General features: G+C 34.6%; 1 protein-coding gene across 3 annotated transcripts; it reads left to right on the top strand.

The window, feature by feature from the left end:
- Positions 1-627: 627 nt before the first annotated feature.
- Positions 628-8,945, top strand: LOC8277786 (BRASSINOSTEROID INSENSITIVE 1-associated receptor kinase 1). 3 transcript variants are annotated; one of them, XR_001535302.3, is made up of 12 exons: positions 628-1,104; positions 1,353-1,485; positions 1,600-1,671; positions 3,445-3,588; positions 4,223-4,294; positions 4,406-4,477; positions 4,569-4,648; positions 5,625-5,753; positions 5,869-6,210; positions 6,561-6,955; positions 8,306-8,680; positions 8,818-8,945. XR_001535302.3 is itself a non-coding variant. In XM_002520315.4 (11 exons), exons 1-11 carry the CDS (start codon positions 1,023-1,025, stop codon positions 8,618-8,620), a joined length of 1,836 nt encoding a protein of 611 aa, XP_002520361.1. In that variant the 5' UTR covers positions 629-1,022; the 3' UTR covers positions 8,621-8,945. The 3 variants fall into 3 exon arrangements, 2 of the variants coding, with proteins under 2 accessions (XP_002520361.1, XP_048233982.1); XM_002520315.4 differs by having other exon boundaries at positions 629-1,104; positions 8,306-8,945; XM_048378025.1 differs by having other exon boundaries at positions 629-1,104; positions 1,349-1,485; positions 8,306-8,945.
- Positions 8,946-14,432: the final 5,487 nt, after the last annotated feature.

Here is a 14,432-nt window from a genome sequence, read left to right as displayed (position 1 = left end):
ATTTATTGTCCAATGGTTGTGCTATTTAATGTAAAAGTCTTTCCTGTTGTGTGTTTGGATTTGTAGACCTTGTTCCTTGTAAAAGAAAAAAAATTATAAATAAAAGAATGAAGAGAAAATAATAGTAGGCTAAGGAAGAAGATGAAGGGGAAGAAGATGAAGGAGATATAGGAAAAATAATAATTTAGGGTTAGATTATAAATTGGGAGTGATTGATGTGTCTTCTTTTTAGAGTAGATGGGTACAAGCTTGTGCCAAGTCATAAAAAAAATTAACTGCAATTTATGTACTACTTTTAAAGGAAGGGTTTAAATATACCAGTTTAGAGAGCTGAAGGTTATATTTGCTCTAAAAAAACATGAGGGGCTGATGTGACTGTTGGAGTAAACATAAGGGGCATATTTGAGTCTTTAAATTATGGAAAATAGAAGCTTAGAAAGATAGAGAAAAAGGCGATTGGGGCGGGGGTGCGGTGGGGGCAATTGCTGTGCGTGCGTATTTGACCCGACTACTTGTGTTGCGACTTTTAACATCCTAACCATTTCTACTATTGTGATTATTGATTATTCGGTATTACTTTGAGTGCTCTCGTTTTGTTTTTGTTGCTCTATTAATTAATTAATTTTATTTTTACTAAAACTGCTAGCTACTATATTTGACTAATACTTCTACTTCTCGTACCAAGTCCATCACCAAATAACAATCCAAAATCAAACTTTGAATATTTAATTTTAATTTTTCTGTTTTTTTACACAATCTCATCAGCACTCAAGGCCTCACCAAACTCATCAGCTTCTATTCAACTAGAATTTCATAGATCGAACCTTTTCCCAAAAATTTCCGCACTGCACACCAACTAGAATACATTTTTCTTTCACTCTGATTTAACTCTTCTTTAATTGGGTCAACGTAGGTTTTCAATCTCCTCATATGCAAGTCAAGGAGCTGCAAAACTTGGGTTTCTGGTCGAGTTCATAATCCATTATGAGGAATTTTGGGGTTTAGCTTCTAAGGTGGGAAACATGTGGGTGATCTGGCGCTTAGCCTTCTTCTGCTTTGTTTTGCTGTTTCATTTCGTTTATAGAGTTGCTGGTAATGCTGAAGGTATTTTCTTTTCTATGTGAATTTTTGTTTAATTGCATATGCATCAATTTATTTTCTTGTTTTAATCCAAGTCTTCTCTTAGATTTTTGAAATGGTTTTTGAGATTTGGCTGTGTTGACTTCTTTGGAGTTCAAGGGCTTTTATTTGGTTGCCGACTTGATGGAACTTAAATGATAGATGTTTGAATTACTTTATGTTGCCGATAAATGATTCTGCTTCTTTATAATTGTTCTGTTTGTGCAAGTCAGGTGACGCCTTGAACGCATTGAAGACCAGTTTGGCTGATCCTAACAATGTTTTACAAAGCTGGGATCCTACCCTGGTTAATCCCTGCACTTGGTTTCATGTTACATGCAATAGTGAAAATAGTGTTACCCGAGTGTAAGTCTGTATTCTGCCTGAACAGTTGCCTTTTTGTCATCACTCATACTGGACTTTCATATTTTATGCCATGATGATGAGGATGATGATATGCTTCTCTTTTTCTTACCACAGTGACCTTGGAAATGCAAATTTATCGGGTGAACTGGTTTCACAGCTTGGTCAACTTCCAAGTTTGCAATATCTGTAAGTAGTACTGTATTCATGTCACAGTTTGCTCATTGTGGTTTTCTATGACCCTGCGTGAATTTTGATTGAAGGCCATGATTGTGTATTTATCCTTTCAGTTTCATCTTTTTGGTAATAATCATAATAAGATATGAAGAATCTTGTTCTTTTTGCAATTTTATAATTATTCTTCTGCATTGATGGAATCAACTTTAGCAATAAGTAAGTTTTGTGGAAGTATATAGTTCCTATTACTTCTTTAGAGAATGTAAGGATTTCTGGTCAAATGATTAGTTGAAAACTGAGTTGCAGCATCTTAGATAATGTCCATACACCATTGCGAAATTGACAGAAGTTTCATCACTTAATATCCTGAAAACCACTTTGCCTACTTCAAGATCATTGTTCATTGTGCCCTTCATTCTACATATTTCTAGTATAATTAGGCAGTGTCTCAACTGCTAATGAGGTTTTCATCTTTCTATGAATGAAAAAAGGTGAACCTACAGAATAATTTTGAACTTTGAACTGAATATCTTTTAATTAATATATTACCAAGACATGTACACAAGAGCAACATCCTGAACTAAGCAACAGAAAGATATAACAAATGTGAGATTTAAGAAAAGAATAAAGGAAGAAACTGATTTCCTGATAGGCAATGCCTAGCGTTGTGATTGTACTGGCATCTATAGCCAAGAAGATTCCAATTTAAAGGTCATCTTACAGTTTTGAATATTTGATAACTTCCTTGATGATCTTCTGTTTCTCTTCCTTCACATCATCCTCATTAATTCTTATGATAAACAATTAGGATGCATGCCAAGCCACTGATTCTCGCTTGTCCCACATTTTCTCTTCTGATGTTCAAACAAAAATCACTGTCAATCATGGCAGTGACTAGTCTAACCTTGAGAGCAATCATACTCTTACATTTCATGGTATTGTTCAACTGAGAAAACAATATTTCTCTAGTTCAGAATTTGATTTGCACATAAAATTTTTTTCTGGGAAAGTTATTCTCATCAACATCTTGCTTAAGCACTGCTTCCAGACACATAAAGAGGTATTGCAGTACCTCTTTTCTACTCAAGTATGAATCTTCATTAATAATTGGTTCAGGTACATAAATTAGCAATCCACTTTAATGCGTTGCATGATTACAAGTTCTTGTTAACGAACCTCATTGTGACTTGGGGGTCAAATTTCCAAACCACACAAATTAAATTTTCCTTGCAATGCAAAAGGCTGGATATAACATCCTTCCGAAGCCTGCAACACCAAGAAACTTATGTGTTAGAAGACCAGTTTCACTTGCTTGCAAATGCTATTCTTTGTTCAACTTAAAGTGCATAGCATTTTGCTCATAAGTACTGTGAACTCGTTGTCTGCCTGCCTACACGTGTTTGAATATACTTGAATGCTCTAGCTTTTCTACATCAACCATTGAGGCTTAATAGACGATGCCTCAATTCATCATACACTCTAAGAAAATCTGAGTTCATTTGTATCCATATCTAAGCATGTGCTTATGTGTCCAAGAGTATAGGCTCTAGCTCTCTCTCTATTTCTCTCTTCCTCTATATCTCTCTCTATACTCATAAATTCACCAAGATATACATCTGTAAATTGTTTGAGGTGACATTACTTGTTATTAGTGTTTGTATTTTTTTTTTAGTTGGGAATAGCATGAATTGGAAATTAATTTTATATTTGTCCATAATGCTCTTGTATTAAAATTCCACTCTTTCTGTCTTTCGACAAGGAGTTCTAAATCAAGTTCTTGTGCAGGGAACTTTATAGTAATAATATTAGTGGGAAAATTCCTGAGGAGCTTGGGAATTTGACAAATTTGGTGAGCTTGGATCTTTACTTGAACAAATTAAATGGTCCTATTCCAGTGACATTGAGCAGGCTTCAAAGGCTCCGTTTCCTGTATGAATATGCATCTTTTGCTCAATTTTCTGTATTTATAAATTTTTTGGCTTCTACTACATTGCTTTATATTTAGATACCTGTTGAGAAGTGGGAAGATTTGGGAGGAAGGCTTGTGTTATTAACAGTTGCTATTTGTGAGTGGTAGTTTGGTTTAGATATTACTTGGTCAAGTTTTGTTGTGGCAACTTAAGATGATTTCTAAGAGGAAATAGCGTTTTCAAACTTAATCCCAAAAGCAAGGAGACATAGGAGGATATAATGGTCATCTGGAATGCAAATGTTTAATCTTATGCCTCTCTATGATAAAAATAGAAATAACTTGATAGAAGCACCTTGACAAATTTGCTATAAATAACTTGTCCCTGTTGAAAACTTAATCACTTCGACATGGGATTTCAACATCCTAATAGCTTATTATTTATTATGTATGTCGGCAGTTCTTTATATTATAACATCTTATGAGTTTTGATAGAATGTGGTTAATTTAAATGGAATATTTGCACAAGTGCACTGGATGAGAGAGAAACATGGGGATTTGAGTTGTGAGGAAAATAGGTTTTTACTTTCTTGTCTATACAAAACATCATAGTATAGTTACCTTGAATATGACAATCTCTTCTCTGTGAAATAGGCGTCTCAATAACAACACCTTGTCGGGAACTATTCCTATGTCATTGACTACCATTGGATCCTTGCAAGTCCTGTGAGTTTGTGTGCTAATTTCTCTTATTTTAAAATCACTAAATAAGTGTTTATTTTACATATGATGCAAAGGTATCATTTGAGTACCATTTTATTCCCATGTGAAATGCAGGGATCTTTCAAACAACAAACTAACAGGGGATATTCCTGTCAATGGCTCCTTTTCCTTATTCACCCCAATCAGGTTTATTGGAAGCAGTTCTGTTTTTTGGTATAGGTTTAATGGGTTCTAATGACCTAATAAACAGTTTACTCACTGCTGCATTTCTTTGCAGTTTTTCCAATAATTCGCTGAACAATCCTCCACCTTCACCACCACCTCCTCTGACTCCACCATCGCCTGGTCCGTCTAATGGTTAGTATTGATATCAGCATTTTAGTCTCAGTACTATTAACTATAAGTAGTAATTGCGACTTGACCTTCTGTTTTCTTTCTCGAGCACTTATTTTGTTTACTTTAGTATTCAGTTGGGATTCTATTACATATTTGGTGATGCCATTATCTGTAATATGGTATTTTTTCAATTTTACATCTTTCACATACTCCAAGAAAGTAACTAACGAATGGTCTTTCCTTTTAGTCCAACCTTTTGTTGGTTCTTTAGATTACCACTATCACTTTTGTGTGTCTGGCAAGTGTCTATGTGGGGGTATATATATATATATATATATATATTTTTTTTTTTATTTTTATTTATGAAAGTTTTTCTTTTTTTTTTTCTTTTTCTGTTGCAGTATGAGGTTTTTTATTTACTAAATAATTAGCGAATGCATTGAATACAGAAATGAAACATGCTGTAATTGTAGAGACTTTAATATGTTTATGCTCCCTAGCCCACAAATACAGATCTGATTCACCAACACATGCCCATGCATGTACATGCATGGAAGGAAACAAATATGTACATGCACAAAGTGAACAGATGAATGAACACAAGAATGACAGGTAATATGAACAAGTGCGCAGGCACATGCAATCACACAAACTTGCTAATGAGCAAATGATTTATATGTCCCAGTTTAAAAAAGAAAGGAAATGAAACGACTAGTCGTATAAGAAGAAGCATGCTTGTTGGACATGCATAAGCAAACCAGCAATGGTCAATATTTCAATTGATGAAAGAATTAAGGTCTTAGCAGTTAGATTAAGGACTTGTTATTTGTATTCCAAGTAGCATCTGAATTGTCTTACTAGAACTGCATCTTCATGTAAATTTTAGTGATATTCATTCAACCTTAGGTGTTTTCAGATACTACTGATATACTGATATTTTTTCATTTGATAATTGTCTAAATGTAATGTCTTTAATTTATGAACATCATTTCAATAGGTAACAGTGCTACTGGAGCAATCGCTGGTGGAGTTGCTGCCGGTGCTGCTCTGCTGTTTGCTGCCCCCGCAATTGCTCTTGCTTATTGGCGACGCAGAAAACCACAGGATCATTTCTTTGATGTACCAGGTTAGTGTTTTGTGAAGCATATGTATTGATGGATCATAAAATTTCTTAGCAGATGTATTGATGGATCATAAAGTTTCTTTATAGAATGCATTTTGACTTTCTAATTTACTCACAGCTGAAGAGGATCCAGAAGTCCATCTTGGACAGCTTAAAAGGTTTTCTCTGCGTGAGTTACAAGTTGCAACAGATAGTTTTAGCAATAAAAATATTTTGGGTAGGGGTGGATTTGGAAAGGTCTATAAAGGACGTTTAGCTGATGGTTCTCTAGTAGCAGTAAAAAGGTTGAAAGAGGAACGTACACAGGGTGGAGAGTTGCAGTTCCAAACAGAAGTAGAAATGATCAGCATGGCTGTGCATAGGAATTTGCTTCGTCTACGTGGTTTTTGCATGACTCCAACGGAACGATTACTTGTATATCCTTTTATGGTTAATGGAAGTGTTGCTTCATGTTTAAGAGGTACTGTTCTTGGTTCACCCTTTGTTGTTATTTATCTCCGCTTCTAATGTAATTACTATGCAATTACTTTGCCTTGATGCTATTTACTCATGATTTACGTTTCATTGCAATCTGATAATTTCATGTCTGATTTTGACTCCAAATTCTATTTTCACACTTTTGTTTCCCAGTCCAGTTAACATTTGGAATTAACTGTTAAATATTTATAGTTGACTTACCAATTCTGTAATACAATTTTGATATTGGAATGTTTGGAAGTCAGAACAGCTTTAATTGCACAGAAATTATGTAGGTAAGGAAAAACTTGGAGTATTAATGGTTGATTGCTTTGAACTAATGTGTTACAACAGAGCGTCCGGAGTCACAAACCCCCCTAAACTGGCCGATACGCAAACGAATTGCATTGGGGTCTGCAAGGGGACTGGCTTATTTGCATGATCATTGTGATCCTAAGATTATTCACCGCGATGTGAAAGCTGCAAATATATTGTTGGATGAAGAATTTGAAGCAGTTGTTGGAGACTTTGGATTGGCTAAACTCATGGACTACAAAGATACTCATGTCACCACTGCAGTGCGCGGCACAATTGGGCATATAGCCCCCGAATACCTATCAACTGGAAAGTCTTCAGAGAAGACTGATGTTTTTGGGTATGGTGTCATGCTTCTTGAACTGATAACTGGACAGAGGGCATTTGATCTTGCTCGGCTTGCAAATGATGATGATGTCATGCTACTTGATTGGGTATGTATTCATTCTCTTTCCCTTCTCTTATTGTATGTCATAATCATTGTTGTCCCTAATTTCTTTTTTGGCACTCAAAATAAATACCAGTAAATACATTGCTGCACTCTCTTTGATCCCAGAAATGGTTAAGAAATGCAATTGAACTGGTTTAGGTAGGGGAAAAACCCCTCATATAGGTTTCTAAACCAAGGGAAACTTTAAAAGATGAGAAACATGATAAACTTTGATCATCTTTGTTTGCTGCTGTAACATGAATAGTCGGGTCTTCTCTCCTGCCAGCTCTGTGGACAGAACAATCTTTTTGATAGCTTATGATACTCCAAACTCTGTGATAGTGAAAAATCTCATTGATTGTAGTAAACCTTATGAGTTTTGGATTTAGACACTGGTAGTGAGATAGGAATTGATCTATTTATCTTGGATGGAAATGTGTCAATATCTTGGTGCATTTCTCGCTTTAGACTTTGCCAGAAGCATACTTTAGAAGTGTGTTGGTGTTCAGTGCGTCGAGTGGAAGAATACTATTATAGCAACCGTGGAGACTGGACACAGATCATATAGGGAAGAACATCTCAACCGCTCATGGTTTCTCCAATTACGTACCACAGAACTAAGGATCTCTACAATATAATACGTGCTATGGATCCAGGCATTGCCTTAAGAGGGCTACAGACAGCTGAATATCTTAAGCATGAGCAGGGACATATAAACCACCCGCTCCAGCTATTGACAAGCTTAATAGTCAGCTGCAATAAGCTTAAGATGTCAGATACTGGAGCATGGCAACTGTCTTGGTCCTTCCACTTGTTTAGTAACTCTTGCCATTGGTAGGGTCACATGCTTAGGCTTACATGGAGCTGCTTCCTACTTCCAAAAAACCAATCTCAACTATCTGAGCATTAATGTCAGAACATGCACCCTCAAACCATGCATGTGTCTCTAGTTCCTTTACCAATGTGCCGTTTAATGTTGTAGGTGCTTGTCGTGCAAGCAATGAGTAGTTAGCTTGGGATTAGGTGCCATTAATTAATGGGTCTACTGCAGTCAAAGCAATGGAGTATAGCTCCGTGTTAAATCTTTTCTTTTTCTCCCTTTGGTTTTGCCCCTGGTATGATATGCCAAATGTAAACTAGCTACCTAGTTTCAATAGGTATTGTAAATCACTGGCAAGCAATGCTAAGATCACAACCAGCAGTGCCCTTCACTTGTTTGGCCTTCATTTAATTGCAGGATCATCTGCATATTCAAATTCAGAATACTTATTATTTGGGTAACATGGCTGTTTTAAGTAATCAGTTTGCTTTAATTTCTTCATGGCTTTGACATTGTGACTAAAATTTTTTTCAGGTGAAAGGACTTCTAAAAGATAAGAAGTTGGAGACGTTGGTTGATGCTGATTTACAGGGTAATTATATTGATGATGAGGTGGAGCAGCTGATCCAAGTGGCTCTACTTTGCACACAGAGCTCCCCGATGGAAAGACCCAAGATGTCAGAAGTGGTGAGAATGCTTGAAGGTGATGGGTTGGCAGAAAGGTGGGAAGAGTGGCAGAAAGAGGAGATGTTCCGCCAAGAATTTAATCACACCTACCACCCGAGCACAAATTGGATCGTCGATTCCACATCCCACATCCCTCCAGATGAATTATCTGGTCCCAGATGATCTCGTACCTTCAATGTCTACATGGAAGTCTTATTGAGGCTCATTTTGGGTATAATAGTGGTATTTACTTTGTGCATATAGCTTTTCCCATTTTCTTTTCGTTTCTTTTTTTTTTTTTTTTATTTTTGTTTTTGTTTTCTCAGTGTGTAGTTCATATCACATGTTGGATTTAATCAATCGTGTTGTAATTTCTATAGGGCGTTCTGAAAGTCAAGGTGGTAACAAACATGGCAGCAATGGCCATGGACGCACTCACCATAAAAATTCTCATGTATTCAAAAATTAGTATTACGCAAATAAATGCATTTTTATTTTCTTCAGTCAATGTTATGTTGTTATGAGTGGAGCAGTTATTTCACAAAAAGATGATTTGGTCTTTAGTGTAAGGATGAATAAGTTGTTTTTACTGTTTGCTAGAAAACAATCACAATATCTATGAGTCCTATTATACATTAATGCATCCATGAATTGGAGTGTAGAATTATTAGAGTATTGTCAATTATGCTTTTTATAATTTTTATAATAAAAAATATCTTATGAAATATTTATGTATAAAAAGTAAAATAATTTATTTAAATCTAATACACTTTTCATATTTTATTCTATATTTTTGTTTTTATTTTCATAAGTATTAATAATTTTAATTTTTTTAGTTATTATCAATAAAAAATAAGAATTAAAATACTAATTAAATTAAAAACGGAAAAATTTATAGTGACTTTATTAGATATAGAGTAGAGAACTATATATAGAGTTAAATTGACTCTCTATTTTATATTTAAAGAATAAAAAGTGCATTGAGATGTTATCTTATGATATGATTTTTTAAAATAAAGAATTTGATATATACAAAGAGTGTATTTGAGATTTGATTAAGATAATTTTGGTTATTGAGGAGAAAACTGACTTTTTTGTAATAAAATATAAAAATGCATGATATTTCTTAGAATGTTTCTTATATAATCTGTGAGACTTATAGGTTACATAATTAAACTTCCAATTAGTGTTTTAAGAACTGGATCTAAAAGCGAACTAGTCAAAATATCATTTATCGGTTTTAACCGGTCTGATCGGTGAATCCTTGGTTAGATCAATCTAATAAAAATTAATTATATTTTGTTTATTATTTTTTAAAATGATAATTACAATAAATTAATACTAAAAACTTATAATAGTATCTAATAAAGTCTAAATACTAAAATTTAAATAATTAAATAATATATTTAAATAGATATGATATGAAACCTCCAAGAATAAGTTTGAGAATCCCGTTGATTATTATGGACCCCCCACAACATTAACTTGAAAACTCCAGTAACAATTCAATCTCAATCTCTAAGAAGGCTAGAATTCAGATTGCTTAGAAAGATAATCAAAGATCTAGAATAAAGAAAACTTGTTTTCTAAGTTCCAGAAGAAGGTGATCAGGCTACTTGAATGTTTTTTTAGCATGTATTCAACTCAAGAACACAAAGACAAAAGCAAACAGCCCTTTGGTTGTAATTTATCAAAATTTGAAGTGAAATTCGTTCTTAGCCTTTATATAGTCTTTACAAGACCTAAAAAACTCATATCCTAAAATAAACAGACTCAACTTATGGGCTTTAACATAAAAAAGTTTGGACAGCCCATTATCAAAGCAATAAAACTAATAGGCTTCTAAATTAACATGTTTAAACAACCCATTATGACAAAAATACAAACATTTAATTCCACTCAATTAAGAAGGCTAAAAACTAAAAACAAACTTAAGTAAGCCCATTTTGAAGTTGAACTTGAATTAAGTTGTAAATAATTTTATTTGATCTTGTCTCGAAGCCTTGGATTCCTTGCAGCCCATTACAAGCCAAATTCACCAAATCTTATAGATGACTAATTAACGCTTGTTGAATCTTCTTGGCTCGTGATCTTGTTATAGGTCCTTGAGACAGAATAACTGGATTGACAATCTTCTCAATTTTATCCTTGCTTCCTTGGTCATGGTCATCCTCTTGGTGTGTAGGCTGTTCCATAACATTTCTCCTCTCCTCAAAAGGATTCGTCCTTGAATAAAAAGCATCACCTACATCAAAACGACTCAAATCAGCCACATTAAATGAAGCACTTACATTGTACTCACCTAGAAAATCCATTTTGTATGCGTTGTCGTTAATCTTTTCAAGTATTTGAAAAGGACTATCCCCCCCTTGGGTTCAACTTGGATTTCCTTTGGTGTGGAAACCTTTCTTTGCGAAAATGTACTCAATCCTAATCGCTAGGTTGAAAAATCATTGGCTTCCTTCCTTTATTCACACGTGAAGCTACTTTAGCATTTTTCTTTTCAATCCTTTCCTCAACCTGCTCATGTAGCTTCTTCACCAAATGTGCCTTTGAATTAGCATCAATACTCACAAATTTGTTAGGTGGCAATGGTAATAAATCAATAGGAGTAAGTGGATTAAAACCATAAATAATTTCAAATGGAGAACAATTAGTAGTACTATGAACAGCCCTATTGTAAGCAAACTCCACAAAAGGTAAACAATTCTCCCACATCCTAATATTCTTTTCTATAATTGCCCTAAGCAAAGTAATCAAAATCCGACTAACTACTTCAGTTTGGCCATCAGTTTGAGGATAGCAAGTAGTTGAGAATAACAACTTAGTTCCTAACTTTTCCCATAAAATACGCCAAAAATGACTCAAAAATTTAACATCTCTATCACTAACAATGCTCTTAGATATGCCATGCAAATGCACAACTTCTTTGAAGAACAAATTAACAATCAATTTAGCATCATCAGTTTTATGACATGGTATAAAATGAGCCATCTTACTAAATCTATCAACTACAATAAAGATACTATCATGACCCTTCCTAGTTTTAGGCAATTCAAGCACAATATCCATAGATAAATCAGTCCAAAGTTCAATAGGAACGGGTTTCTCTCTCGAAATAACCGAATTCCTAAACCTAATAATCTAAAGTTGGAATCTCTTCCGAAAGATTGATTCTTAAATTAGCATTAAGCTTTAATCCGCCTCTATTAAGCTTTGTTAATTCTTAATCCGGCTAGTTGATTATCCTTATCTCTAAGCGATTATTAACCATTTCTTGCTATTCAAAATTCCAATTGCCAAATGGATTTCTCAATCACATAAAGCAATCTAAACACCACAATCTACAACGTCTCATGAATAATACATTATCTTATTAATACTGAAAGCAAGAAGAATACAAAACTAACTCAAACAATCCAACAATATAATATTAAGCCAATATAGTAAAGAAATCCCAATGGATTTAATCAATCTAGCTAAACATGTTCATGTTTAAAACAATATAGGAAATCAATTACAATGAACGAATAATGAAAATGAAACATGTACACCATTTTCTCTCAAATTGGATGAACAACTCCAAATCTGGATCTGCACTACGATTAATCTCCCAAATTGCCTCTTGAATTGCTCCATTATTGTTTTGCACTCGGAACCTTGTGATTCCGGGGTTCTTCCTCTCTACAAATGTCTCTCGAACTCAGCACTATGCAAAAACCGAACCAGCCGTCAGGGCTCTCTCTCTCACTCCTTGCTTAGCTAACCCTAAAAAACAGTTTTTCTTATATAATTGTCTCAGCACGGCCGTGGTCAAGGCCGTGCTGACCAGACCGTGCTAAACATTCGGATCTCAACAAATAGGGTTTCTTCATGGCCGTGCCCCCACCGATGTTGAGACACCACGGACCATGCTGGAGGCCATGGTGGCTACGGAAACTGTGCCCAAAGTGCCATGTTTTGAAGACCAAAGGCTCATGGTTGGTCACGGCTAGAGTCCAGGCCATAGTGATCAGCACGGCCTTGACCTAGGCCGTGCTCAATGGATGCACTGCAAGCTCTTATCCAATCTTGATGAATTCCCATCCATTTTCGCATGTATTGATCTATAATTGCTCAAATACTGATGATGGTCCTATAAATTCTCCTGAAATGAAAAAGAACACAAAACACATGCGATCTTGGAATAAAAGCACAATAATTGCTAAGAAAATATACAATAATATGCAAGCAAATATGTGTAAAACTATGCATATTAAATCACCCCACACTTAAGCTATTGCTTGTCCTCAAGCAATTAACAACTCTCCTCGTAAAACTGCAGTCAGCAATTCCTTACAGTTTATGCCCCTAGTCCACAACAGATAGTATTCAACACATCTCAAAGGATACTCAATCATAAATCAAATTGCAAATAATTAACAAAGAATGGAAATAATATTAATGCATGAATAACTTAAATGACAACTCAACACAAACATCACGAACCAATGCCTCACAGGGATCACTCAAGTCACTGAAAGTGTATATTAGGTGAATAAAAAATCCCTCAAAGCAAATGCACAAGACCCGCTCACCATAAGCTTGCTCATAAATCATATCTTCACTACTGTGAACAAGTAAATACCAAAATTAAAGGGTCTTTACCAAGGTTATAATGGGGCTAAAGTAAAGGTACGGAGATTTAGGAAAGAAGTGTGAAAATGCTAGAATTCGTGCGATAAACAACAAAATATGCTCAAAGGATTAAATGCCTAATATACAAAAAGAATTTTTCACTAAAATCCCTACTTCGTAGAATAATGCTCGCAAATGCTCTAAATCCGATAAAGAGATAAATAATAAAAGAATTTTGTTTATTTTCTTCTTCTCTTTTTTTTTATTTTTTTAATAATAAACTAGCAGATTATAAGAACTGCTGCATACGTAAAGAATAAAAATACAGTTTGGATCGGAGGAAGCATCTAAAATCTCAAAAAGACTTAGTGAATTTACCAATATAGCAACTGGCATTTTAACCCCCACATAAGGGTGAGCAAATCACAAAAAGAAATTCCAGCATGAGGGTACAGGAAAGATAAATGTAAAGAATGGTATAATTGAAGTCTATAGGTGTAGATTATGAAGAAAAGGTTAAGGCTCAAAACTAGCTAACTAATAGAAACATAATGGGGTAGGCTTTTGGTCAAATGTGGTGAATTCTAAATCGCCCAAATCATCTCATGGTATTCATAATATTCATGTAACTTCAACAGGCATTACAAAGCAAGTTCTAGAAGCAAAGTCAAGTACAATGCACACTCAAACAAGAAATATAAAGAGCATAAGTATAATGAATGCTCAACAGGCTCAAAATCTCACCTTGAGGTGTGGTATTAGGTGCAATTGGTTCGCCACATCATTAATTGAATCATTACTTAAGAAACACATGCATATGAAATTATTAACGTTCTAAGTTAAAATTCGACAATTCAAAAAATAATTAAATAACACCGGTTTAACCCGGAAGAGTTGTTGTGTAAAATACCATCAATTGTTTTCCAAGGACAATGAATAACAAAGAAAAGTAACTACAATTTTATAAATCAAGTCATCAATCATCTCAAAAATAGCATACTCAAGTGCATAAAGACACAGTGTCCTAACATCCTAACAATACACAACACCTAGTGATAGCAATTTCAGATATATCTAAAAACCATATGAGAGAGTAGGATTATAAGGTTTACCCATAACCACCCTACACTTGAAGAACAACAAACTGTCCTTAGTGTAAAATGTTATAGATACCCCGCATGGAATGCTCAATTAAGAGAACAAAGGCAATACAATCCAAGTGCATGACATGTATGAAAAATAAAGTAAATAAATGTAGAAAAATAAAAAGATCTAGGGGACTGCCCTGATCATCCATCGAGGCTGATGTAGTGGAAATTCAGTGCCTCCTCGGTAGAATATGAAAACAATAAAATAAAGAAATAATCAAACTGACAAT

This window comes from Ricinus communis, chromosome 8 (genome assembly GCF_019578655.1).
Source record: "Ricinus communis isolate WT05 ecotype wild-type chromosome 8, ASM1957865v1, whole genome shotgun sequence".
Classification (NCBI taxonomy): Eukaryota; Viridiplantae; Streptophyta; class Magnoliopsida; order Malpighiales; family Euphorbiaceae; genus Ricinus; species Ricinus communis.
The sequence above is the reverse complement of the archived record's forward strand: the minus strand, read 5'-3'. Positions and strand labels throughout refer to the sequence as shown.